We start from the raw sequence: 19,674 nt of genomic DNA on the forward strand, positions 1-19,674 counted from the left end.
AAGAACTTCCTAGCATTGGTTCTGAATCTGTCCCCTTTTAATTTTTCTGAGTGCCTTCTCGTTCTTGTAGTTTTTGAAAGTTTGAAGAATCTGTCCCTCTCCACTTTCTCTATGCCCTTCATGATCTTGTAAGTCTCTATCATGTCCCCTCGTGGTCAGCCTGAAGTGGACTCTGGTTGCACAGGTGACTAAGCCCTCCTCCCTTCCCAGTGTAGGTGGTGTGGTGCTCAAGGACATGCAGGACTGCTGTATAGATATGTTTCTCAGGACACTCTTTGAAGCAGCAACTTTGGGAGTCAAAAGCCGCCTTGGTGGCATCCTTTGTCACACAAGCGCTTGCTTGTCCAGGCTGCACACTCTGGAGATTGATGCTGTAGAGCCTCCTCCTCAGCTTCTTTTGGCTGATGCCCTTTATGACCTTGTGCGGGTCCTGGGTAAGGTGTTGGCGTATTCAATTTCTGCTTGCAGAATACTCTGGATCAGACTCTGGGCCAGTGATTCCACCCCTAAAATACTCTTGCTAGATTTCCCTTTAAAGGGCAATTGTTATTTGACAAGGGCTTAAGACGATCTCATGAATTCCATACTGGACTGTCACCCTAAGACTCTGCCTGATAGCAGACCCAGAACCTTTAGAGGTTTGGGATGCTCCAATTTTTGTGATTCTGCCCATATCCAAGCTCCACATCTCAGAGATTTTCCCAGTGCTACAGCCAGAGATTCTTAGGCACCAGGCATAACCAGCCTTCCATCTCCTATCTGGCTCCCTCTGCCAAAAAAGGCACAGTGATGCCAGGCTGAGTGAGGTCTCTCTACATATTAGAGGTGAACTCTCAGCATTCCTGCAGGTCTGGGATCACATCTCTTCTGATCAGGGGGTTTTGGACATTATTTGATCCGGCTACAAGTAGGAATTTGCCCGGCTCTGACAGATTGGTTTGTGGACTCTCCCACAGAATGCCCGGACAAGGTGGTCAAAGTGCAAGCCATTGTACAAAGATTGTTGGATATTCAGGCCATAGAACTGGTGCTGCCTGAAGTCTCGGGCTTGGGCAGATACTTCATTACTTTATCATGCCAAAGAAAGTCTCAGCCAATTGGAGACCAATGCAGCGCTCAAGGTCCCACGCTTTTGCATGGAGACAGTGCAGTCTGTCATAGCTGGCCCCAGGAGAGTTCTGTGCCTCTCTGGATCTTACAGAGGTCACAAATGAGTTTTGCCTCTCTGACCATCTGTTTATGCAAACTCATTCTTCTAAGTGGGGTGCTCCCACTTCCAAGGCCATTATTTCCAGATGAATTTGTAAGGCCATTTTGTTAGCCTACATTTTGTAAACAGTCCCCTGTTTCTGTTAAGGTGCATTTTACCAGGAGTATGGCCTCCTTGTGGGCCGAGGCTAGGGCGATCTCCACTGTGGAAATTTGTAGAGCAGCTGCTTGGTCCACTCTGTACATATTTTCCAAATTTTACAGAGTGGATGTGGCTGCAAGACAGGACTCTTGGGTCCTCGATCTTGAGGGTTGGCGCAGTCAGTAGATAAGTGATAGGTGAGTCATTCTAGATTCCTGCCCTGTCTTTCCTGCGCCTGCCTATTGTTTCATTCTGCTTATGCTTCTCCAAGTTTGATTCTTGGATGCCAGTCAGCCCTTTTGGGGTCTTGAAGAATTCTGTAAATATGTTCAAAGTGCATGCAGGGGGGTACTTCCTGAGTTCCTTTGATGATTTTGTTAGCTGTTGGCTGTGGGTTGTTCTGATGATTTTTGAGTAGAACAGTTGATTCTTGGGAATGTTCCCATTGGTGACCTTACTTCACATACTGTTGATGTGCTTGGGTACTAATTACAGGTGGCAGTAGAGCTCTCAGTGAAGTAGAGGAGAATCAGAAAAAATCCGGAGTGGATTCCTTCTGCAGATGGCTCTTGTCCATTGGGAGATAACCCACATGTCTAGAATGACTCGCCTATCTACTGGAAAATATATTCTCAAGATAAGGACATAATCTTTTTTTTTTCTATGCTCTGCATTCAGTCATTCTCTCTCTGCTTTTACAGCACCTGGCCAATTATATCTCAGGGATACAAACCATTGGTCATCGTGTAATTGTGTCTGATGTCCAAGAAAGTTTCATCTGGGTTCGTTACAAGAGGAATGAGAACCAGCTTATCATCTTTGCTGATGATACTTATCCACGTTGGGTCACCACTGCCTGCCTCCTTGACTATGAGACCGTGGCTGGCGCTGACAAGTTTGGCAACATCTGTGTGGTGAGTGAATTTGTAGAGTCTGCAGATGTATGTAGAGAAAACATAGCAACTGTTCCACAAAATTTAAAGAAATACCATTTTACAGAGTATTGTGAAATATTACTGACAAAAATCCCCTAAAAGTGCAAAGTGGATGGTAGGATATTCAACTGTTTATCTTGGATTTAGTCCCAACCTCTTTGGTTCCCTTATTGCTCTCTGCCTCTTGCATTGGTCAGCCATTGGCAGAGCTACTGTTCTGAGTTGTATTGAGATCTCCACTCCAACGAATAGTTTTTAGACAAAAGGTGAAAATTATTGAGCTACTCTTTGTTAAGGCTAAAGTAAGGATAAGCAGATATCAGGGTAAGCATATTCTGAATATTTGGGCCTTCCAGTAACATCCTACCAATCTATCTTTCTTCCCTTCACCACTCTTGTTAATCTGGCATAATCCTGATTTCCCAAGGTTTTCCAAAAAATGAATTTGCCTTTGTGTATGAGCAGGATTTGAGAGATTGATGCAGTTATTTTTTTCCCTATGCTACCTTAAATATAAATACAGTGACACTGTTTATCTTTTTAAATATATTCAGACCAAGAGACTTTTATATAAAAAAAAAAAAAAGGAATGAGTAAAGGAATAAAGGGAAACAATATTCCATTTAAATTTTTGTGTATATTCACAACTGATCAGAACAATTTGAACTGTGTGATCAACCATGTGAGGAGAAGGTAAAAAGGAGGCATATCCCAATTGGAGTCCCCAGTGTTCATTATTTACAGTAGTCCATTCTCATGGTGGCTAATCCAGGTTCCTAGTACCTAGCCAAATCCCAAGGAGTAGCAACATTCCATGCTACTGATCCAGGGCAAGCAGTGGCTTCCCCCATGTCTTTCTCAATAACAGACCATGGGCTTTTCCTTCAGGAACTTGTCCAAACTTTTCTTAAAACAGCTATACTATCCGCTCTTACCACAAGTTCTGGCAGTGTGTTCCAGAGCTTAACTATTCTCTGAGTGGAAAAAAATTTCCTCCTATTAGTTTTAAAAGTATTTTCCATAGCAAAGCAGCAGATGAATCCAGAGACTAGTGGGTATAGCTCACATCGACCAGCAGGTGGAGATAGAGAACTGATTAACAGTTGGCCTTAAAGCCTGGTGTTCCTCCTGTTGATTCAGTTTTGCTCTATCTCCCAGCAGGGGTTGAGCTAACTCTCTAGCTCCTGGATTCTGGCTGCTGCCGGATAGATTGGTGTTCTTTTGGATTCCTTTGTTGAGACTAGCTCTCTTCAGTAGGTCAGGGGTGCCTGGCTGAGCGATGCCGGCTTTGGGAGTTACACCTGGGCCCTCCCAGGTCCCTTCTCCACCCTCCCCTCCGATTGATTGAGGGGTTTCTTTAGACGCTGCAGGAGTGCTTTCTTCATTCCAGTATAAAAAAAAACAAAAAACGACTTCCTGCTTGTGCTGAGCCGTGCCGTGTTTGAGTCGGCTTCCAGTACACTTACCAACTGTGACCTGGCTTCTGGTAGAGCGGACGAAAATTTGGGTGAGTAAGTTTACTTACTCGTTTCTCGTGGTTCTTTGTCGCGTTCCCGGGTGCAGGGGTAGTTGGTGGGCGGAGTCGGCGTTCGGCGTTCTCCGCGTGTGGGAAAAAAAAAAGTTTTTGTTTGGGTGCCGGAACGAGGTATGGCAACGGAGGCTGGTCAGCGGTGTTCGCGCTGTGGGAAGCGCAGAACACTGTCGGGCTTTTGCTCTGCCTGGTGTTTGAACGCACCGGCAGACGATGCTTTTCTGCAAGCATGTGATGTGGCCATTTCCCGTGTAAGGGAGGCTCGATCGATGTCCCCGCCGCTCGAGGTCGACTCGGGGTTGCTGCAGGGCTCTTCCACGGCTGAGGGGAGTTCTGCGGTGGTGGGGGGGTCGGGAGCGTTGGAAGAAGGCGCGGTTCCACTCCCCGGCACGGATCAGGGCGGTGTACCGTCCCTTAAGTTGGGCTCATTTTCTCCTGAATTTGTTATGCTGTTGCACCAGGCATTTATGTTACAGGGCTCGCAGCCTGCCCAGCCGATACCTGTGGCCGGTCAGTCCCTTCCTGTGCCCTCTACCTCTGCTGCGTTGAATGGTAATAATGCCAGACCCACTACGGGTGCGATGGTGTCGCCAGGGCGGTCGCAGTTAGCAAAGAAACGCAGACTCGCGGACGCGGAGGATAATTTGCCAATGTCCCCTTTTTCTCTTCCTGAGTCTTTGGAGGAAGGTGAGGTCTTAGATTGGGACGCAGAGGATCCCCCGGGTAGGGAAGTGGATGACCCTTCCGCTCTCCGTCTGTTTCATAGAGAAGAACTTTCTTCCTTAATTTCAAAGGCCTTGCAGAGTTTGAATATCTCTCAGGAAGATACTAAGGTGTCGGGTAACCCCCTGATGGCAGGAACGCGTAGGCCGCCTAAGTCCTTTCCAGTGCATGAAGCCATGCAGGAGCTGATCTCGGCGCAATGGGTCACGCCGGAATCCAGTCTAAGGGTGGCAAAGGCCATGCAGCTCTTGTATCCGGTGGACCCGACCGAACTCGAGAAGTTTAGGTTGCCCAGGGTGGACGCATTGGTGGCGGCGGTAACTAAAAAGACTACCTTGCCGGTAGAAGGGGGAGTTACGCTAAAGGATGCACAGGATAGAAAGATTGAATCTTCACTGAAAATGTTCTTTGAAGTGGCTGCGGTTTCCTTACAGGCCGCAATTTGCAGCTCTTATGCGGCGCGAGCGTGTCTGCAGTGGTCGCAAGGGATGGCGGATAATTTAATGGAGTCCGGGGGTTCGGTCCCGGCGGAACTGGCCGATTTGGAGTCAGGTTTGGCTTATTTAGCAGACTCCTTATATGATATTATTCGGGCTTCGGCGAAGCAGATGTCTCTTTCGGTGGTGTCTCGCAGGTCCTTATGGCTCCGTCATTGGGCGGCAGATGCTGCATCCAAGCTTCGGCTTGTGAAACTCCCTTTTAAAGGGGGTTTGTTGTTTGGGGAAGATTTAGATAGATTGGTGAAGGATTTTGGTGATACCAAAACACAGCGTTTACCGGAAGATAGGGCTAGGCCCCCTGTGAAGTCCTCATCGTCTAGACCGCGCTTCAGGGATGTTAGGAGATACAGGTCCGGTAAACCATTCCTCGGATCCGCATCTGGTTCTTTCCCTTCTTCGAGACCTCGGTTTCAGCAGAGAAATTCCTTTCGTACGACGAAACCCTCTTCAGGTCAGCCAGCGCGTGCCGCGGCAAGTCGCGCTCCGCAATGACGGGGTCTTGGCTCCCTCCGCCTTTCCCTTAGGGGGACGGCTGTCGGCGTACTGGGCGGAGTGGGCCAAGGTCACGTCAGATCAGTGGGTTTTAGACATTATTCAAGACGGGTACAAGTTGGAGTTCGCCTCTCCCGTCGTAGATTCTTTCTTGGTGTCCCCATGCAATGGGGCGGCCAAGGGAGACTCGGTACGCATGACTCTTCAGGTGCTGCTCGATCTGGGGGCGGTGGTTCCGGTGCCCCCGGAAGAGGTAGGCCGCTGGATATATTCCCTTTACTTCATTGTACCAAAGAAGGGGGGTCATTCAGACCGGTGCTGGATCTCAAAGGGGTCAACAGATTTCTCAGTGTTCGCCATTTCCGGATGGAGACGGTCCGCTTGGTTATTGCGGCTGTAAGACCGGGAGAGTTCCTCACGTCCCTCGATCTCAAGGAGGCGTACCTCCATATCCCGATCTGGCCTCCGCATCAGCGGTATCTGCGGTTTGCGGTTCTCGGCCAGCATTATCAATTTCGGGCAATGCCCTTTGGCCTGGCAACGGCTCCCCGCACCTTTTCCAAAGTGATGGTGGTGGTAGCAGCTTTTCTACGCAAGGAAGGGATTCGGGTACACCCTTACTTAGACGACTGGTTGATCCGCGCCTCGTCCAGACAGGAGAGTTTGTCGGTAACTCAGAGAGTAATCTCTCTCCTTCAGTCGTTGGGATGGATCGTCAACTTTCCCAAGAGTTTTCTGTCCCCGTCGCAGTCTTTGGTGCATCTGGGGGTGAGGTTCGACACAGCTCTGGGGAAAGTGTTTCTACCCCGAGACTGGGGAGAGAAATTGCAGGCTCAGATTCGCCTACTTCTCGGGTCGCCCAGACCTCGGGTTTGGGATTATGTACAGGTTCTGGGCTCCATGATGGCGACTCTGGAGGTAGTCCCCTGGGCTCGGTGCCACATGAGGCCCTTACAACAGTCTCTTCTCTCTCGCTGGTCCCCAGCTTCTCTGGACTACAATTTGCGTCTCCAATGGAGTCCTCGGGCGGCTCGCAGCATGCAGTGGTGGCTACACGAGTTGCATCTGTGGCAGGGCATGCCGTTGGCCACGCCGGACTGGGTGGTGGTGACAACGGATGCCAGTCTGCTGGGCTGGGGGGCCCAGTGCCTGCAAGCTTCAGTGCAGGGGGTGTGGTCCTTAGAGGAGGCCCAGTGGTCCATCAATTTGCTGGAGTTAAAGGCGATCAGACTGGCGCTGCGGGCTTTTCAGTCCCTGGTTCAGGACAGGCCGACCAGGATCTTTTCGGACAGTGTCACGGCGGTAGCATATATCAATCGTCAGGGGGGCACCCGGAGTCCGCAGTTGGCCGAAGAGGCAAGGAGGTTGTTTCGGTGGGCAGAGGTGCATGTTCCGCTTCTGTCGGCGGCACACATTGCAGGTCACGAAAACGTGCAAGCGGACTTCCTCAGCAGAAATCTTCTAGATCCGGGCGAATGGGAGTTGTCTGCTCGAGCTTTCGACCTGCTAGTCCGTCGTTGGGGGCTGCCAGAGATGGATCTCATGGCCTCAGCCCGCAATGCGAAGTTGCCTCGGTTCTTCAGCAGACGCAAGGAGAAGGGCTCGGAGGGGGTGGACGCGTTAGCTCTCCCATGGCCTCCAAGTTCCCTTCTGTATGTGTTCCCGCCTTGGCCCATGATAGGTCGGGTGTTACAACGCATCTCTCTCTTTCACGGCAGAGTGATCCTGGTGGCTCCGGATTGGCCACGTCGGCCGTGGTACGCAGATCTGATTCAGCTTTCAGTAGGCGATCGGGTAACGTTCCAGGTAACTCCGGACTTACTAACTCAGGGTCCAATCTTGATGGAAGATCCGGCCCGCTTTGGTCTTACGGCCTGGCTATTGAGCGGTCAAGGCTGAAAAAGAAGGGCTATTCAGAACAGGTGATTGCCACGCTTCTTCAAGCTAAGAAAATTTCGACTTCTGCCTCCTATGCGAGAGTCTGGAAGATTTTTGTTGCATGGTGCGGACGACAGGGGATTGCGCCCTTCCATGCATCTCTGCCGGCTATTCTTGCTTTTCTGCAGGAGGGCATAGCGAAAGGGTTAGCCTATAACTCTTTAAAGGTTCAGGTGGCGGCCATTGCCTGTTACAGGGGCCGGGTGGCTCGCTCGACGCTCGCTTCACAGCCGGACGTAGTCCGTTTCCTCAAGGGGGTTCACCATATCCGCCCTCCGGTAAAGCGAATTTGTCCAACATGGAATCTTAAACTCGTCCTTGGGAGGTTGCAGGGGGCACCTTTTGAGCCCCTGTCAGCGGCCACATTGAAGGATGTCACGCTGAAAACAGTGTTTTTGGTGGCGATGGCTTCGGCGAGGCGAGTGTCGGAACTACAGGCGCTTTCTTGCAGAGAACCCTTTTTACGTTTTTCGGACACTGGGGTGTCGGTGCGAACGGTGCCGCCCTTCCTGCCTAAGGTTATTTCTTCATTCCATGTGAACCAGAGTTTGTTCCTCCCATCCTTCCGGAAGGAGGATTGGGGAAAACGATTTTCGTCTTTGCGTCTACTGGATGTACGACGTATGCTTCTCCATTATTTGGGGGTGATGAATGATTTTCGTCGGTCGGACCATCTCTTCGTGTTGTTCGCGGGCAAAAACAAGGGGATGGCGGCGTCTAAAGCGTCCATTGCTCGTTGGGTCAAAGAAACTATTGCTTCGGCTTATGTGTAGACAGGGAAGAAAGTACCGGATAACCTTCATGCTCATTCCACTCGGGCATTGGCTACGTCTTGGGCGGAGTCCGGGGGGATGTCTTTGGAGGAAATTTGTCGGGCGGCCACGTGGTCGTCGGGTAATACCTTTTCGAAGCATTACCGTTTAGACGTAGCGGCTCGTTCGGAGGCAAGTTTTGGCGCTGCAGTACTGGCGGAGGCGGCATTGGCGTCCCACCCGGTTTGAGTTTGCTTTGCTACATCCCACTAGTCTCTGGATTCATCTGCTGCTTTGCTATGGAAGGTAAAATTATGGTCTTACCTGTTAATTTTCTTTCCTTTAGAAGCAGTAGATTAATCCAGAGCCCCTCCCCAAGTGCACTGTCTGGGTGTAGGTTGTTGGTTTGTTTGTTCAGTTGGGGTATGGTTGGTAATTGTATTATTTCATTTCTGAGTGGCACATTTTCTACTGGAATGAAGTTTTGTGGATGCTCATTCTCCTTTCGGGATGCTTGGGCAAAGTGCATAACTGAATCAACAGGAGGAACACCAGGCTTTAAGGCCAACTGTTAATCAGTTCTCTATCTCCACCTGCTGGTCGATGTGAGCTATACCCACTAGTCTCTGGATTCATCTGCTGCTTCTAAAGGAAAGAAAATTAACAGGTAAGACCATAATTTTACCTTCCTGTAACTTCAGTTGTCCCCTAGTCTTTTTAATTTTTGACGGAGTGAAAAATCGATCCACTTGTTCCCGTTCTACTCCACTCAGGAGTTTGTAGACTTCAATCATATCTCCCCTTAACAATCTCGTTTCCAAGCTGAAGAGCCCTAACCTTTTTAGTCTTTCCTCTTTCCTCATACGGGAGTAATTCCATCCTCTTTATCATCTTGGTCGCTCTTCTTTGAACCTTTTCTAGCGCCACTATATTGTCACATGCTGGTCCTCCTGAAAGTCATTGGCAACTTCCTGCTATTGCCTCAGTGCCTGCATAGTTTTAGTGTAATAATTTCTTGAGAAGAATTGACTGGTAGCGGGAGTTCCCGCGTCTTCTTTTTCTTCTTCTTTTTCCTGTTGTCATAGCTCGACATGGCTTTTCTACAACTGAGCAAGTCAGGAAGCTCCCGGGCAGGTAGCCCAAAGGGGAGCAATCATCTTTTAGTGCCCTGCAGCTGAAGCTATCAGACATACAAGAACCCTCTAGTTCAGCCTCCAGAGGAAATTTACAGGAAGGAAGATTAGCAGAGGTAAGAAACCTAATCTTTCATTCGTGCCCTCGGGGTCCAAAAGAGTGACCAAGTCCTGAAATTGCTGGATGTTCGCTGAGTATTGCTTTGATATCTGGAAGTCACAAATGAGTTCCATATGTCAGATCATCTCTTTGTGCTAGCAGGATCTACCTGCCGGGGCCATCCGGCTTCAAAAATGGCCATTTCAAGATGGATTCATATGGCTATTTCTTCAGCCTGTATTGGGAGTGGAAAACAACTGCCTGTATCCTTAAAGGTGCAGTCCACAAGGGGAGTAGCATCCTCTTGCAGAGGCTAGAGCAGTTTCCTCTGAAGAAATTTGCAGAGCAACGTGGACATAGCGACCATATTGGATTCCGCGTTTGGGTCTTCAGTTCTTTCTACAAACTCCTCTGTTCTGCTCTGCTTTGTTATATCCCAAGTGTTCAAGAATGATGTACCTATTGCACTAGAAGGGAAGATTAGGTACTTATCTCGATAATCCTCTTTCTAGTAAACAGGCACATCATTCTTGAAGCCATCCTGGCAAATGTTCATTAGCCTGCTTTCTGCCTCAGACATGCCTGATTGCAAGATATCTTGCATCGCTTAGAATTCATGATAAGCGATTAATCAAATTTTAATAAACTTTAATAACTTGAACTTGTTTATCCAACAAGGTCCAGGCTAAAGAAGACCATTGCTATCGTGAAGGGATCAAGGAGTATCATTGAGAGCTCCAGGTCTGTTAGTGCAGGTTGCACTCAGGTATGTGGCTTGTTTGTTCCACTTTGTTATATACATTAAACAGTTAATGATTATTATGCAAGGGTAGGTCATGCCTCACTAACTTATTGTACTTCTTTGAGGGGGTGAGCAGCCAGATGGATAAAGGGGAATCTATAGACATCATTTACCTTGACTTCCAAAAAGCCTTCGACAAGGTGCCACACGAGAGACTGCTTAAAAAGATATGGAACCACGGGGTACAAGGGGAGGTCCACCGATGGATCAAAATCTGGTTAGCAAACAGGAAACAGAGGGTTGGCATAAAGGGCCACTACTCAGACTGGAAAGGGGTCACGAGCGGAGTTCCGCAGGGGTCGGTGCTGGGACCGCTCCTGTTCAATATCTACATAAACGACCTAGAGGCGGGAACCAAGTATGAGGTCATTAAATTTGCAGATGACACCAAACTATACAGCAGGGCTCAAACCAGGGAAGACTGCGAAGATCTTCAAAAGGATCTAACACAGCTGGAAAAGTGGGCCGAAAAATGGCAGATGAGCTTCAACGTGGGGAAATGCAAGGTCATGCACGTGGGGAAAAAGAACCCGATGTTCACATACAAAATGGGGGGAACACCACTAGGAGTCAGCAACCTGGAGAGAGACCTGGGAGTGATGGTAGATGCAACACTGAAGGCATCAGCGCAATGCGCCACGGCCTCAAGGAAAGCAAACAGAATGTTGGGTATCATTAAGAAGGGTATCACAACCAGGACGAAAGAAGTCATCATGCCGCTGTATCGTGCAATGGTGCGGCCACATCTGGAGTACTGCGTCCAGTATTGGTCACCGTACCTCAAGAAAGACATGGCGGTACTTGAGGGAGTACAAAGAAGAGCAACTAGACTGATAAAGGGAATGGAAAATCTCCCATATACTGAAAGATTGAAGCAGTTGGGACTTTTCTCCCTGGAGAAGCGAAGACTTAGAGGAGACATGATAGAAACCTTCAAGATCCTGAAGGGCATAGAAAAAGTAGACAGGGGCAGATTTTTCAAATTAAGGGGCGCCACAAGTACAAGGGGGCACTCGGAGAAATTGAAAGGGGACAGGTTTAGAACAAACGCTAGGAAGTTCTTTTTCACTCAAAGGGTGGTGGATACATGGAACGCGCTTCCAGAAGCTGTTGTAGACAAGAAAACATTAAATGGTTTCAAAGAAGGTTTGGATAGATTCCTAGAAGAAAAAGGGATTGAGGGGTATAGATAGGTATAGACCATTGCTCAGGCAATGGGCCTTATGGGCCACCGCGGGAGCGGACCGCTGAGCAGGATGGACCTAGGGTCTGCCTCAGCGGAGGCAACTTCTTATGTTCTTATGTGTTAAATGTTTTGATATGAGCAGAAAAGACTTGCTCTTGGGGAGTGTCCCCATACCCCTCCCTATTATGTTTCTCCTCTAGGGTTGTACAAATCAACTAAATAAGGAAACTTAGAGAAATGTCCAATAGATATAAATAACAAATGATGAGGACAAAGCTATAGTAAGTGGATTTCTTACTAGACCTCAAATACCCAAGGCACTACTTGTAATTCTATTCGTGCCCTTGCTGGGGTGGTGTTTTCATCATTGGTCTTAGCAAATAGCATGTGCAATAAATATTTTTGTAAATTTTCAACAGGCTCTACATAAATTATAAAGTGCATAGAGTGCTGTTAAAGTGCTCTATAGTGCTGTAAAGGAAAGGCACTTATCTTTGCGCCCTAGATAAGTGCACAAATAGAATTACAAGTAGTGCCTTGGGTGTTTGAGGTCTAGTAAGAAATCCACTTATTATAGTTTTGTCCTCATCATTTGTTGTTCTCCTCTAGGGTTGACCATCTGCTTTGTTATGAACTGAGGACTTGCAGGATAGCCCAGAGTAAAGGGAGGCAGAGCGGAAAAATTGTAAATGAGGCTTTCTACACAGGATCTCGCAACCAAGGATTGACTACCCAAGTGTTCAAGAATGATGTGCCTGTTTACTAGAAAGAAAATTATCAAGGTAAGTACCTAATCTTCCATTATGACAATTGTTGCTATAATACTAAACTACTTGAGAAGAAAATTGGCCAATCATGTGGAGGAAAAAGATCATTGCCTATAATTGTTAGGAAAAATGTGAATCCAAAGACATCCTGTAATTGCCATGTTTGAAATCGGGAAGTTTTTCTTTCTTTGTTAGTTGTCAACTTGGCTAGCCTTCCCTTGGATGATAGGTTTGGTAATTAGCTGAATTTCTGGTCTGCTCTCCTAACTGTACTATATAAGCCTAAAGTTTAGTTTAGTTTAACTATAGTTGTCTTGTGTTTTTTTCCCTACCACATAGGTAAGGTTACCACCCAACATCAACGATGAGGTGGATGAAGATCCAACAGGGAACAAAGCATTGTGGGACAGAGGACTTCTCAATGGAGCCTCACAGAAGGTAATAAAAAAAAAACAACAACAGTGGGATAGAGAAATAAGTCTGAGTTACTGTAGGGTGCTTATAGTAAGGATGGCATGCAATGTAACATAGCTCTATATATTCCAATATAATAGTATCCCAGTCGCAAGTCAATCTTTTAAAAGCCCACATCATGGCTTCTCAGTCTTCTAACATCCCTGTTTTTGGGGGCCATCGCCCCTTCAGTCTAGAACTCCCTCGCTTTGTCAATCTGTAATTACTGAAGTTCCCATTACCTCCCATTCCCTTTCTAACTATGCTCCAACTAATGTAACCATGAAATTAGGTTTTATTAACGTTAGATCTTTTAAAGGTAAATACCACCTCTGAATCCTGGTTAACAGAAGGTGAAGAAGCTTATCTCTCTTTCTGTTGCCCCCCTGGTTATTCTTATTTATTTAATCACCGTCATAAACGAAAAGCTGGAGGATTAGCCATCATCTACCGTGATAATATAGTCAGCAACGTAGACCACTCCTCTGGGAATGTGGCCATTGAATTCCTCCAAGTTAGGCTCAGTACTAAACCAAAAATTGACATCTTATTACTCTATATTCTACCACCTATTGGCCAAGATAACCTAACTCAACTTCAAAACCTAATTTTTGATTTTTGTTCTTCCTCAAATAATCCTTGGATCCTTGGCAACTTTAATATCCACTTTGATGACCTAACTAACCCTATCACCAATGAAATATTAACACAAATCAATCTTCTTAATCTTCAACCATTAGTTCAAGGTCCAACGCACTCTACAGGACATACTCTCGACATGATTTTAATTCCAAAATCACATGCCTTTATATATTCTGATTCCTATGTTACATTAGTTCCTTGGTCAGATCATCACCTTATTTCAGTCCATATCCACTCTAAGCAAAAAATAAAACATCCATAATCCAAAAATATCTCATATCGCGACTATACGCATTTAGAATTATCAACTATCTCTTCTATACTTAATCCAAAAACACTAAACTTAAACATTGACACCTTAGAAGAACAGCTCACCATTTGGGATTCAGCAATTCAATCCCTATTAGATAAAGAGGTACCTTTAATTACCAAAACTATCTTTCCACGTAAAAGACAAAATCCTTGGTTCTCAGATGAGCTGCTCAAAAGACAACTGAGATCTCTTGAGAGAAAATGGCATCAAAATAAATCACTTACAAACTTAAAATTTTACAAAGAACATGCTTCCTACTATAAAATGAAAATTAATTGTGCTAAAAGAGATTACTATTATACTAAAATCCTAAAAGCAAAAAACCCTTGCATACTTTATTCTATTCTGAAATCCATTGCCCCTATCTCTCAGAAACAAGGCATGAGCCCTATGACTGGCCCAACAGCCCAAGTTCTTGCTGACTAGTTTTGTAAAAAGATTTGTGACATATGGAAAAAATTTTACCTTACTTCATCTAGAGATCCCCCTAAAATTCTAGCAGACTACCACTTACCTTTCTTTAAATGTTCCACTTTTAATCTTCCTTCATTATCTGATATTGAACGCCTTTTCCAAAGAGTCAATCTAAAGGGCTCTTGATCAGAGACCATTCCCCCATTCATTTTTTAAAAAATTTTCCATGCTTTGGTCTCTTCATACACACTCTTATCCTAAATAGCCTTAAATCTGTAACATTGCCGTCATCATGGAAAACTTCTACAATTTTTCCAATAGTAAAGGACTACAAATCTAGCCTTGAGGATGCCTCAAATTATCGCCCCATTGCTAATATTCCGTTTATATCTAAACTAACAGAAAAAATAGTATTTGATCAACTATCAAATTTTTGTGGAATCTACTAATGCCTTACATCCAAACCAGACAGGGTTCAGGAAATATCACTCTACAGAGTACTCACTGATTGGTCTGACCACAAATATACTTTATCACTTAGATCATCATAATTCTGTCATTTTCTTTTCCTTAGATCTGTCAGCAGCATTCGACACTATTGATCATGCTCTACTTCTTGATAGACTGACGTCCATAAGCGTCTGTGACCAAATACTAGAATGGTTCAGCTCCTTTCTTTCCAATTGATCATCTAAAGTTATTTTTAATGATACCATTTCCAAACCCTATACTCTTAATTATGGTATTCCTCAAGGATCCATTTTATCTCCATTACTGTTCAACATCTTTCTGTCACCCCTTTTAAGTCTTTGTCAGTCTATCGGCTTCACCACTTTTACATATGCCGATGATATCCAATTCTTACACCCTTTAAATCCAGAAAATAAAGAGGAAATACTTGAGATTAATAAAAAGCTTGAGAGGGTGAAACAATGGCTGAATTCCAACATGTTAGCCTTAAACATACAGAAAACAAAAGCTCTACTTTTTCCATGGAAAAAGGGAATAAACTTGAATGCCTCTTTTACTCTGGATAATTCACTTAGATCTTGTAACCTCAATAAAAATACTTGGAGTCATCATTGACGACAAACTCTCCTATCATGAACACATAAGTAGTATTATTAAATCCTGCTTTTATAGGCTACGAATGATTCGTTCAATTTCCAAGTTTCTAGAGCCTAAATCGTTAAATATATTAATCCACTCTTTAATTACTGCAAAACTCGACTATTGTAACTCTTTATTAATAAATATTACACAAAAAGAAAAAAATGCCTTCAGATTATTCAGAATACTGCCGTTAAACTCATCCACAGCGGTAAAAAGTATGATCATGTAACACCTTTTCTGATTAAATCCCACTGTATTACCTTCAAAATTTTACTTTTAGTATTCAAATCCCTTTCCACTAATGAACCTCAATTTATCGATAAATTACTTATTCCCTATAGCACTTCTCATTCTCTTCGGTCTACTAATCAAAAGCTTATAGTAGTCCCCTCTTTGAAAATTATTGGAACACAACGACATGATATGTTTTCATTGTTGGCACCGCAGCTTTGGAATGCCAGGCCTCAGCATTTAAGAGAGGAAAACGACTTGAGTCATTTTAAAAGTAATTTAAAAAGTTTTCTTTTTAAAGATGCTTTTAATCTTTAAATTATGCTTGAATTTTATATTAGTTTTCCTCTTTGATTGCTCTTTTCCCTCCCTATTGTTCTTTCCATATATGGTTCTCCACTGTACTTTAAGATACTGAATTGTAGTTCTGATCCCTCTTACTTCGTGTATTAGTAGGTTTGTAAGTCCATCTGTCTAACTCATTATTTTAAATTGTATGTTTAAATATGTGTTCTTACTTTTACCAATTTTGTAAAACTAAATAAGCGATTCATCAAACTAAAATAAAACTTGAAACTAGGTAATGATTATCCCAGGACAAGCAGGCATGATATTCTCACATGTGGGTGACGTCATCTACGGAGCCCCGATGCGGACAGCATTTCAAGCAAACTTGATTGAAGATTCAAGTTTGCAGTGCTGCACCACGCATGTGTGCCTCCTGCTCCACTAGAGGGCGCATCCCCTCCTCGTGATCCTCCAGTTCAATTTTTTCCGCCGAGCTAAGAAGACCGTTTTTTTTCCTAGCTCTGCCCCAAAGTGCTCCCTGCACCGCGATTTTTTATTTTTTCTTCGTAGTTTAACAAAGTCGCTGTGCAAAATTTCTTAATTTTAACTTGATTCCTGCTCCTCGCGCTCAACGCGCTTTCGTTGTGGCCCGGGGGCTCCCGGGTCGTCGTGGCCGGGTAGGCCGCGGCTACATGATCTATGTCACGGCCGATTAGCGGCTTTAAAAAGTGCACCCGGTGCCGGTATTCCAAGATCTGCTTCGGGCAATGATCTATTATCCATTACAAACCCGCATCGTTGGTGCATCCTTTGCCTGAGTGCTGACCACCCCACCAAAACTTGCCCCCGGTGTGCAACCTTTCAACACCAGGCACTCCGTCGACGACGAGCCCGCATGGCGGACCTGTTTGCCGCCGACCAACCCTCGACTTCGGCCTCGAGGTCGGCCCCAGCTTCGGCCCCGGTCTTGACCTCGGCCTCGGGTGCCTCGGCCCCGCCTCGGGACTCGAGCTCGAAGACCCAGAGTTCCCAGAAGTCTCCGGCTCCGGGTAAGTCCCCTCTTTCCTCGACAGGTTCCATATCCTCAAAGAAGCCAACCTCGGGGACGATGGCCGGACAAGGGGGAAGTGCCCTTTCCACGGCCCCGACAAAGCCCCCGAAGACCTCTGGACGTGCCTCCACCACTCGGGAATGCTCTAAATCGAGATCGCCCTCGGTGGAGTGCACCACGGCCTCGGACATGCCATCGATGCTGTCTGTGCCGGTATTCCAAGATCTGCTTCGGGCAATGATCTCGACGGAGCTATCGGCTGCCTTGGCTCACCTCCACCCGACCTCGCGTGCGCCGGACCAGCCTGAGCCTCGCGTCGAAGCCCCTCGGGGCAAGATGCGCCGTTTTCGCCGCCTCTCTTCGTCCTCAGATTCTTCCCCAAGGCACTCGAGGCGTTCCATCCCGGCGGAGACCAGCGGGGCAAAACGCAAACCGAAAGCCCGAGACTCCTTGGGACACCGACTCTCAAAGAAGGCGAGGAGTTCACCTCCGCACCGAGGCCGCTCACCCTCGACACGATCGGGGGAACCGCTACGGGTGACTGAGCTATCGCTCACTAATCCCAAGCTGATTCTGACTCCCCCTCGGTCCAGGGCTCCGGCCCGAGGCTCCAGGCTTCCGCCGAGGGAGTCAGGGGAGAGGTCTCATACTCGACATCGGTCGGTACCCCTTACCCCGACGTCGTCCCCGAGGGGCTCCTCGAGACGACGCTTGTCCTCAACCCCGGAACGCTTCCATAGCGCGTCCCCGGCATCGGATCGAGGCTCTGAACGCGAACCTCGCTATTCAAGGGAGGCTTCCCCGTCATTTTCGGCGAAACGGAGGTAACCTTCACCGTCCCCGCATGGGGCCACGGGCTCGCATCGGCCCTCCTTCACGAGGTTCGTCCAGGACATGGGAAGAGCCCTTGACCTGGACTTACAGTCTGATTCGAGATACTCCAAAGAATACCTGGCGGAGTTGGATCTGCCTTCGCCACCCCGAGAATCTCTCAGGCTGCCGCTGAACCCGGTGCTCCGGCAGACCCTCATCAGGAACCTCGAGACTCCTTACATAGTGACGGCTGTCCCATCTAAGATGGAGTCTAAATACCGTACGGTACCCTGCCCGGGGTTTGAGCAACCACAGTTGTCCCACCAATCCCTATTGGTGGAGTCTTCCTTAAAAAAGGCTCACCCCTCTAGGGTATCCGCGGCCGTACCTCCGGGACGCGAAGGCAGGACCTTAGATAAATTTGGCCGTCGCTTATATCAGAACTCAATGATGGCCTCTCGAGTTCTAAACTACACATTTACTTTTTCTTCATATCTGAAGCACCTCATTGGGCTCCTGGGCGCCTTCTCAGTAGACCTGCCGACCCCTCGCCAGGCAGCGTTTGGACTCCTCCTCGAGGATTTCTCAAACCTCCGATTACATTTATTCCATGCCGCTTACGACGGCTTCGAACTTTCATCCCGGATAGCTGCCTTCGCTGTGGCCATGCGCCGGCTGGCGTGGTTGCGGTTGGTCGACATGGATCCTAACCTCCAGGACCGCTTAGCCAACCTTCCTTGCGTTGGCAAGGAACTGTTTGACGACACCATCGAGGCAGCCACGAAGAAGCTCTCAGAACACGAACGTTCCTTTATGTCGCTCGTCCGCCCGAAGCCAAAACCACCGACCTCCAGGCCTTTCAGGGGATTGCCCCGGCGCTACCCCCAAAAGTCCACACCGGCCTTTTCAAGACCACCACCTCGGCGCCCCCAGGCTCAATCTAGGGCACTGCCAAAATCACAGCCGTCCGCGCCTGCAAAACCGTCTCCGTCCTTTTGACGGGATGCGCGGACTGGGGCTGGCCCCTTCCGCGCCAAAGCCGGGCCTCCTTCCCATCGGGGGACGCCTACGAGCCTATTACCCTCACTGGGAAGCCATAACGTCGGATTCATGGGTCCTTGGCGTGATCTCATCAGGATACTCACTCAGCTTTCGAGAGGTCCCTCCCGAGAGCCCACCGAGCGCGTGTCCCCCCAACCGAGCGCAGTTGTCCCTCCTTCTATCCGAGGCCCGAGATCTCCTTCGACTGCGGGCGGTGGAACTGGTTCCTCAGGAACAGATGGGCCAAGGGTTTTACTCCCGTTACTTCCTGGTACCAAAAAAGACGGGAGACCTGCGCCCGATCCTGGACTTAAGACGCCTGAACAAATTTCTGGTGCGGGAAAAGTTTTGAATGCTTTCCCTTCCGACTCTCTACTCCCTAATCGACGAGGGCGATTGGCTCTGCTCCCTCGATCTGAAGGAGGCCTACACCCATGTTCCGGTGCACCCTGCTTGTCGCAGATACCTGCGGTTCCAAGTCGGGGACCTCCATCTACAATATCGGGTCCTCCCCTTCGGCCTGTCCTCGTCCCCCCGGGTCTTCACGAAGTGCCTCGTAGTGGTCGCGGCCACCCTACGCTCCCAGGGTCTGCAAGTATTCCCGTACCTGGACGACTGGCTGATCAAAGGCCCGACCAGGGAGGGGGTTATCTCAGCGACCCGACAGACTATTATTTTCCTTCAGAGTCTGGGGTTCGAGATAAACTTTCCAAAATCCCAACTGCGCCCCTCTCAGTCCTTACCATTCATCGGGGCAGTGCTGGACACGGTCCGTCTTCGTGCCTTTCTCCCCCAACGTCGGGAGACACTGGTAAATCTGAGCCGGCGGACCGTGAGCCTGACCTCCGTCTCGGTGCGACAAATGATGACGCTCCTGGGCCATATGGCCTCTACCGTCCATGTCACTCCGTTCACACGTCTTCATCTACGATTACCACAGTGGATGTTGGCCTCACAATGGCGTCAAGATCGGGACCCAATCAACCACCCTGTGACAGTGACTCCTTCCTTGCGAAGATCGCTCCATTGGTGGACCGACTCTTCGAATCTTTCCAGAAGTTTACTATTTCTCGCCCCCGCGCATCACAAGGTCCTAACCACAGAC

The 19,674-nt window shown here is 47.6% G+C and overlaps 1 protein-coding gene across 1 annotated transcript in view; it reads left to right on the forward strand.

Annotated features, from left to right (window-relative positions):
* Nucleotides 1-19,674, forward strand: part of SF3B3 (splicing factor 3b subunit 3) — a 307,537-nt gene that overhangs the window by 273,574 nt on the left and 14,289 nt on the right. The window contains exons 22-23 of the mRNA XM_033940443.1: nt 2,053-2,265; nt 12,550-12,648. Of these exons, the coding sequence (XP_033796334.1) occupies nt 2,053-2,265; nt 12,550-12,648 (312 nt within the window). The remainder of the gene's footprint in view (nt 1-2,052; nt 2,266-12,549; nt 12,649-19,674) is intronic.

This window comes from Geotrypetes seraphini, chromosome 4, assembly GCF_902459505.1.
Source record: "Geotrypetes seraphini chromosome 4, aGeoSer1.1, whole genome shotgun sequence".
NCBI lineage: Eukaryota > Metazoa > Chordata > Amphibia > Gymnophiona > Dermophiidae > Geotrypetes > Geotrypetes seraphini.